This window comes from Epinephelus fuscoguttatus, linkage group LG22 (assembly GCF_011397635.1).
Source record: "Epinephelus fuscoguttatus linkage group LG22, E.fuscoguttatus.final_Chr_v1".
NCBI classification, from domain to species: Eukaryota; Metazoa; Chordata; class Actinopteri; order Perciformes; family Serranidae; genus Epinephelus; species Epinephelus fuscoguttatus.
Genome location: NC_064773.1, coordinates 30591922 through 30600169, shown reverse-complemented (window position 1 = coordinate 30600169; position 8248 = coordinate 30591922). Strand labels below are relative to the sequence as shown.

General features: G+C 38.3%; 1 protein-coding gene across 1 annotated transcript; it reads left to right on the top strand.

Moving 5' to 3' along the window:
- Nucleotides 1-2119: 2119 nt before the first annotated feature.
- LOC125882647 (E3 ubiquitin-protein ligase TRIM21-like) lies at nt 2120-7218 on the top strand. Its single transcript, XM_049566459.1, has 2 exons — nt 2120-2229; nt 4038-7218. Exon 2 carries the CDS (start codon nt 4040-4042, stop codon nt 5678-5680), a length of 1641 nt encoding a protein of 546 aa, XP_049422416.1. The 5' UTR covers nt 2120-2229; nt 4038-4039; the 3' UTR covers nt 5681-7218.
- Nucleotides 7219-8248: the final 1030 nt, after the last annotated feature.

Below are 8248 nucleotides of genomic sequence, written 5' to 3'. Positions count from 1 at the left end.
CTTGAGCCTGTTTTGATGATAGCCTACAACATTTTTCAGTCAGCTATTTAGCAATCTAGCAGTACTTGTATTGCTGTAAAGTGTCAACATACCGTAAGTGTATAACATTTGTGTCCCATTCAGTAGTGGACACAGTGCACAAATCTATTACTTGAGTCAAAGTATAGATACTGCTGGTCCAACATTTCTCCAATACATTAAAAGTTGCTGAGTGACATTATTACTTGAGTTAAAGAACTGGAGTATTTGCTTAAAAAACTCAAACAATAGTGTTCAAAGTAATAAAGGAACTCTCAACAGATTGTTGTATATTGTCACTATACATTTACTGAACCTAATGACTCTACAACAATCCATTGAATGCATTGCCTTGCTTGTAGAACCTGAAAAGTTTGTACAAAATGTTGCAACACCCATACAAATACCCATAGAAAAACAAACATATATTTGAGGTGTGGCCATGGGTGATCTGGTTGGCAATCTGTCTCTGCCGCTGTGGCTATAGTGACACTGTATAACCCCATACAACTGTACTACCTACCTCTACCCATGAGATGCCAAAGCTGAGTGGTGTATGCAGGACGTAGAGGTTTGGTAATATCACTTCAGCAAACAAACCACATGCAGAACTGACTTCAAAGCAAATGTAACAAGAGCCTTCACAGAAAGGTAGTGGAGTCAAAAGTACAATATTTGTCTTTTAGATTTAGTGGAGTCAAAGTCATAAGTTTAAGAAAAATACTCAAGTAAAGTACAGATACTCAAAAACTGTACTTAAGTAAGTGTATATTGTTACTGTCCACCACTGGTTCTATGCAACATCAGTGGAGATATTTGAGGACAGTCTCTTGTTCTTTGCTGTTTAAGATAACAATTGTTGCTAGTATTTAGAGATAGTCTGTAGTTGAGCATTCTCGGAACCCATCGGCTGTATTCGGCGTCTGACTTCCGGCAGACGGTGATAATCATATATATATGATTTGGGTGGAGGAGGAAAATTTCCGTTTCCAACTTCCGTTTATATATAAGTAAATATGCTGAACCATTGCGATGGATTCAGAGTTTGCAGTGGCAATTATGTTCCACCTTGTTAGTTCACCATTCACTGAATGTAGAGTCTGTATATAGAGACTAGTAGTTGAGCACAGCTAGTTTGAATTTTGATTAAGGAGAAATGTATTTGAAATTCAAGCAAACACTGTGGGAGTCTGTACAGTCAGCCTCCTACTTTCTATTCGTCTAAGAAATTCTTTCTGTCTGACGTCACAGATTATGATCTGAAATCAGTCTGGCATTTCTTTTAGTGTTTTGCTTTCCTGCCTGAGAAGACAACAGTTTATTTACCTCAATGTAACCCCCTATCAGAGATGCAAAATTCCCTATGCAATGTTAGGACTGTGATGTACATGGAGCAAAAAAGATTTTGTGTACATTTTGGGAGTGAAATACAGTAGTACTTGTAGTCTCACAGTTTAAACTATTATTACTTATTAGTTATGGGACGTTCTCTCTCATTGTTTACTGTTTCAGGAATGATGTAAATCAAGTTCTGCATCTTAGTCATCCTGGTCTGAACAGCCAACTACTGTAGCAATCTACAGTGTGTGTGTGTGTGTGTGTGTGTGTGTGTGTGTGCGTGCAGAGAAAGAGGAGTTTAAAGTGTCACCCCCCTTTAGAATCAGATGAAGTTTTTTCTGATGCTGGGAGCTGGCTTTGAACACATCAAAGATGGTGACATATGCCCTTTCAGATTAATTTCCAATTCCACAGCCACACATCTGCAATAAAGACTATATTGAACTAATATGATGATGGTTAAAGGTGTTATGACATCTCTACATCTCATCTCTCATTGTGTGTTTGTCTTGTGTTTTCTCTACAGTATTTTCTCTCTCAGGTCTGCATTTCTAACCACTAAACAGGACTGTTGAAAATGAGTTTTACTTTGTAATTTCACTGTGAAATGAAATCAGTTCATCTTTTGGTAAAGTCACCATAACCATTTCCAAACCCGAGAGAGATAACAAAAGATAATAACCAGCTGATCTGAATGAAGAGGTGGAGCAACACTGTGAAGAGAGGAGTGTTTCACAGTCACATGCTTCACAGTGAATGAAAGTGAAAGTAACTCAGAACAACAACACTGCTGCAGTCGATACTAGTCTCTCTGTCTCTTTCATTAAACAACTTCAGGTCAACAGTAGCCTACAACGGAGTCTCTAAATTCAAGTGAGTATAGCTGACAATGTTTATTGTTTTAATAAAAAGTTAAAAAAGGAATCAAGAAGAAGAAATACTCTCACAGGAACAACTATACCAAGAAGTCTGACATGCTACTTTTTTCTGTCAGGGCAATGTGAGGCCTCCTTCGTTGGTTGTCTTCTAAGACACAGTAGGATATTTATGTCACACTTCTTGGTATTAAAGGGTGAAGTGTAGATGGGCTGCCTGCACTGCTTGTCTCTTAAGTTGTCTGATATGGTTTGACAGGTGATCTGTGGTCCTTTTCAAGACAATGTACAATAGCACTGAATATTTGCCCAGTCAAATGTTTCAGTACAGAAGCCGAAAAATGGCTGTGCTTGCAATTATTTTTTTTAATGGTGTTTTCTCAAGATCACAAGTTATTTTTATTATCTCAAGATAAAGTTTGTTTACTCCTGGTAAGGGGTTAATTTTATGTAGATTCTCAGGAGAAAACAAAAGGCTGAATTCTTGAGATAACGATATAATTTCTCAAAAGAAAATTACTTTTGTTTGTCGAAATCATGGGATAATTATGGAGAAATCAAAAATGAGTGATTGGTTCATTTCATCACACTGAATTCAGCCTTCAAATCGCTGTCTCCCCCATTTCCTGTAATCTTTGAAAAAAAAAACACTGTCATGACTGTCGGGAAAATTCATAAGTGAACAGTTGTCAAGGCATAATTGTGTAGGTATGTATGCTGCAGTTACATCAGCATTAACCTGCTAAAACTAAGCCATAGACTCCTTTCTCATTGCCAGTACACAGCTGTGTAGACAGAAGACCAATTTGCCTTTTTTTATCTTTCTTTTTCTTTTCTTTTTCTGGTGTGTTACGTTCATTGTCATAGACAGCCCAAATACAGGTTAATAAAAAGTAGAAAGCAGTATTGTAAATGTTATGGTGGTTCATTCTTGTTTATATGTCTTACTAATTCACTCTCTCTCAAAATTGGTGCAAACTAAATTTTTAACTGTGCGAGTGCTGGAAGGAGATGGACAGTATTTTGTGGCAGCATGTCAATGCATCAGCTGGCAAAGAGGTTAAAATTAGTGCCTCCACCCAGGTGTAGTATTTCCATTACTACTGATCGAGGCCAATCAGACCTGGAGCCAATAATTAGCTGTGACTGCTACCGAGTCATTTGTGACTGCTGATTGTAACCTTTTTCCATTAAATACAAAAGCCAGATGTTTGTGGATATTAGTGGTGGGGGGGGCAGGGTGCAGTGGGAAAGGGGCTTCATAGTAGCCAGAGGCTGACCAGCTCCCATCACTCTGCTTCAGCCAGCAACTGCTCAAATAAATCCTGTAAAATTTGCAGCCAGGCAAGTGTTCTCCTTAAATGATGGGGACTGATCTGAATATTTTCTCTAACTGAAAGATACAATTCAATTTGTGCCTGTGTTAGACTTTAATTGGAGCATAATCGGATGTGTCAGTTGCTCCAGTTTTCAAGACGCCATCTATGCACAACACTGCTGATCTCTAATAAACATTATAAATAAAAAGAGAAAATTATCTTTTGTTTTTCATGATAAAGGTTGATTATCCTGTTATCTTGAGATAAAGCTTGTTTTTTTTTTTAGGTAATATGATAATTAACTTGTGATCTTGAGGTAATGGCATTAAAAAAAAAATCTCTTTACCATTCCATTCTCTGCCATTCTTGGCTTCCATACGTAAGTAATGTGCAACAGAACTACTTGTCTCAACATGACATTTGCTGATATTGTGCTATGTTTGGTTATTTCATTGTTTGTATTTCACACTGTCACTTTTGTTGTTAGACATGGCAGCAGCCAGCAGTCTCCTCTCTGAAGATCAGTTTCTGTGCTCCATCTGTCTGGATGTGTTCACTGATCCAGTCACCATACCATGTGGACACAACTTCTGCAAGACCTGCATCACACATCACTGGAATATTAATGACCAGACTCAGTGTCCTATTTGTAATAAACAGTTTGACAGAAGACCTGAACTGCATGTCAACACTTTTATATCTGAGATGGCTGCTCAGTTCAGAAGGTCAGTTAAAATAAAAGCCAACAGCAGCTCACAGCAGCACCGAGCAGACACAGGAGAAGTTCTCTGTGACGTCTGCACTGAAACCCAGACGAAGGCCCTGAAGTCCTGCCTGGTGTGTCTGGCCTCCTACTGTGAGACTCACCTGGAGCCTCACCGGAGAGTCACAGGCCTGAAAAGACATAAGCTGATTGATCCTGTGGAGAACCTGGAGAGCAGGATGTGTAAGAAACATGAGAGACCTCTGGAGCTGTTCTGCAAGACTGACCAGATGTGTGTGTGTCAGTTCTGCACTGAGTCAAGTCACAAGAGACACCACGTCATTTCTTTAGAAGATGAATATGAAGGAAAGAAAGCTAAACTTGGAAAGACAGAGGCTGAAGTTCAGCAGATGATCCAGGAGAGACGACTGAAAATTCAGGAGTTCAAAAAGTCATTGGAGCTCAGCAAGGAAGATGCAGAGAAACAGACAGCAGCGAGTGTGCAGGTCTTCACTGATCTGATCCAGTCTGTTGAGAGAAGTCTGGCTGAGGTCATTGAGATGATTACAGAGAGACACAACACAACAGAGAAACAGGCAAAAGGCTTCATCAAAGAGCTTGAAGAGGAGATCTCTGAGCTGATGAAGAGAAGCTCTGAGCTGGAGCAACTCTCACGCACTGAAGACCACCTCCTGCTTCTCCAAAGCTTCCCATTCTTAATCCATGCTAAATCCTTGAGGGACTGGACAGAGGTCAGAGTTCACCCATCATGTGAAGGCGCTGTTAGGAGTACTGTGACTCAGCTGAAGGAGACACTCATTAAAGAGGTTAAAAGGCTGTGTGCCAACCTTGAGGTGAAGAGGGTCCAGCAGTTTGCGGTGGATGTGACTCTTGATCCTGAAACAGCAAATCCCCATCTCATCCTGTCTGATGATGGGAAGCAAGTCAGTTATGGTGACGTGAAGCAGAATCTTCCCAACAACCCAAAGAGATTTTATTTATATTCTGTCCTAGGAAAGCAGAGTTTCTCTGTGGGAAGATTTTATTATGAAGTCCAAGTCAAAGGGAAGACTGCCTGGACTTTAGGAGTGGCCAGAGAGTCTGTCAACAGAAAGGACACCTTCATCACTTTGTCCCCAACAAATGGCTACTGGACTGTATGTATGATTAAAAGAAATCAGTATGAAGCCTGTGCCGGCCCTTCAATCCGTCTTTCTCTCAAGTCAGAGCCTCAGAGGGTGGGGGTGTTTGTGGATTATGCAGAGGGTCTGGTCTCCTTTTATGACATTGATGCTGCAGCTCTCATCTACTCCTTTACTGGCTGTAGGTTCAATGAGAAGCTCTACCCATATTTCAATCCATGGCATAATAGTGATGGTAAAAACTCCACTCCCTTAACTATTTGTTCCAGTTATCACAGTGAATAGACTAATCAGAGTCACTGTCATGTAAATGAGCTATATCACCTCACGGGTGTTTGAGTTTCCTGTGGTTTTTGTGGGGTTTTCTATTTGTCTTTTTTATGTTTCTCATTACTGCAGAAATAAAACAATTTGTACATCTACATAACTGTTATTTCAGTGGGTTTTGCAACCATTAAAAAAAAAATCTGAAGTAAACATTGAATTTATTTACAATGTAAATTTTAGACTGCAAAACTCTTCAGATGTACTACAGAATACCTAAAGAGAACATTTGTCCATCAAGGGTTAGTGCACTGTTGGTTCTGCTCCACTGGGAGGCGCCAGAGAAATACTCAAGATCCTTGGTGGAGCCTGTGTGGTGGGGAGCTGTAAAATCAGTCTCCAAAGAGTTTTAAATAAAAAAGTTTCTTAATTTGCACAAAAATTTAATTGGAGACAACTCTTCTCCTGATTTGAAATTGGAAATTCAACATTACATTTTGGGTAACTCAGTTTATTTGGAAGCACAACCAAATTCTGCACTGAATTCCCTGTGTGCCAAAATTACAATAGATATTTATAATACACCACAACAATACAAACATTAATGAATACACATTGATGTGTTAGTTAATCAAGAAATTGTGAGATCATAAAATGAAACTAATTCTGTGAAACGTCAATTCATGGCAATTATCCAAAACATTATGAAAAGTGACATTATCAGATTAAAGTGCCTAGGGGGAAAAGTGCCACTGTAATTTAAAGTTGAAAAGTTTTGAAAAGGGGCGCTGCACAATAAAATCAATGGTAAAATATAAATAAAACAGTTACAATAAATCTCAGTCATCATTTTAAATGAATGATGAAATAACACTTTGTCAGTTTATTATTTTATTCCATTATTTCACAACTTACCTATTTAATTTTGTATTATATTTCCTATATTTGTGTGCTTTTTTCCTTTCATTTGCATAACGCTAATCTAATTTTAGCCCACACTGGCTTATTTAATATCTGAATTTTTGGAGTTGGGGATTTGTTGATCATTATTTCTTAAATGAAGTTAACAATTTGCTGGTTGATTTTTATATTTTATTGATTATTCATTTGGTAGTAAAGAGCATTTAATTCTAATGTGAAATGTTTTATATACTTTTCATGACATTGAATGATGAATGATGTCCAATGACTAATGACTCCACAACAACCCACTGTACTTAAGTACAGTACTTAGGTACATGTTCTTTGTTACTGTCCATCACTGGTCCCATGCAACATCAGTGGAGATATCTGAGGAATATTCTCTTGTTCTTTGCTGTGTGACAGAACAATTATTGCTAGTGTATAGAGATATTTTGTAGTTGAGTACAGTGAGTTTGAATTTTAATTAAGAAGAAATGCCTTTGTAACTCAAGTAAACACTGTGGGAGTCTGTACAGTCAGCCTCCTACTTTCTGTTAGTCTAAGAAATTCCTTCTGTCTGACGTCACAGATTATGGTCTGGAATCAGTCTGGGATTTCTTTTAGTGTTTTTCTTTCTTGCCTGAGAAGACAACTATTCATTAACCTAGATTAAATTCTTTATCAAAGATGCAAAATTCTCTGTATGCAGTGTTAGGACTGTGAAAAAAAAAAAAAAAAATCAAACAAAAAAAAAAAACAATGTACATTTTGAGAGTGAAACACATAGTAGTAGTAGTACTCTTAGTCAGAGGTATTATTGTTTATTAGTTGTGGGAGTGGATGAACTCTATGTTATTATGATTACTGTTTCAGCAATGATGCAATTCAAGTGCTGCGTCATAGTCAAACTGGTTTGAACATCCATCTATTGTAGCAATCTAGGTTTAAGGTCATGGGTACTTACCTCTGTGTGTGTGTGTGTGTGTGTGTGTGTGTGTGTGTGTGCAGTGAAAGAGAAAGGGAGTAAACTATCATTCCCCTTCATGCTTTTAAAATCTTCAGGTATTTTTCTAATGGCAGCTGACACTGAATGCACCACAGGTGATGACGTGCTGTTTGTCGTCATCATGACGTCAAAGTTCAAGGTCAGGTTGTTGTGAAGTTGTCGGGTGCTTGCACAGGTCTTTGGCAGAATGCCAGAGTCTGAACGCTATGAAAGCTATGTAGCATTCCAAAGTAAAGTGATGGGCCACTGAGCTAAACATCTGCACTGGGACTGTCAGAAGATTATAAATTAAAAAGGCATTTAGTGATTTTTTTTCATGTCTCACAGCACAAAAAGACTGCACTATATAACACTGGATCCATGTTTACTTTGATCAGCTCCTGGCATTTCAATCTACCAGGCAAAAACCTTTCCACCTGTGTTCTGGTCAAGGCAAATGTTAGTAAACCGAAGCAATCAGATGAGGTACAGTTGGTCTTAAAAGTCCTAATGTGTGCCAAGAAAGTATTTCCCACATCACCATTAGCCTGTAATACAGAAATGATGGATCCATTAATTATGCTGTTTATAGAAAAGCCTATGAAAATGTTCCAGCAGTGCATCTTTATATGGGAGCTGCTGAAAGTGAAAATCATGCTATAGTGTTGCTTTAACCAGTCTATTCTTCTCACATTGTGACT

Excerpts from the sequence above, each read along its gene's own strand:
- LOC125882647 (XM_049566459.1), top strand. The coding sequence starts at position 4,040 with ATGGCAGCAGCCAGCAGTCTCCTCTCTGAAGATCAGTTTCTGTGCTCC.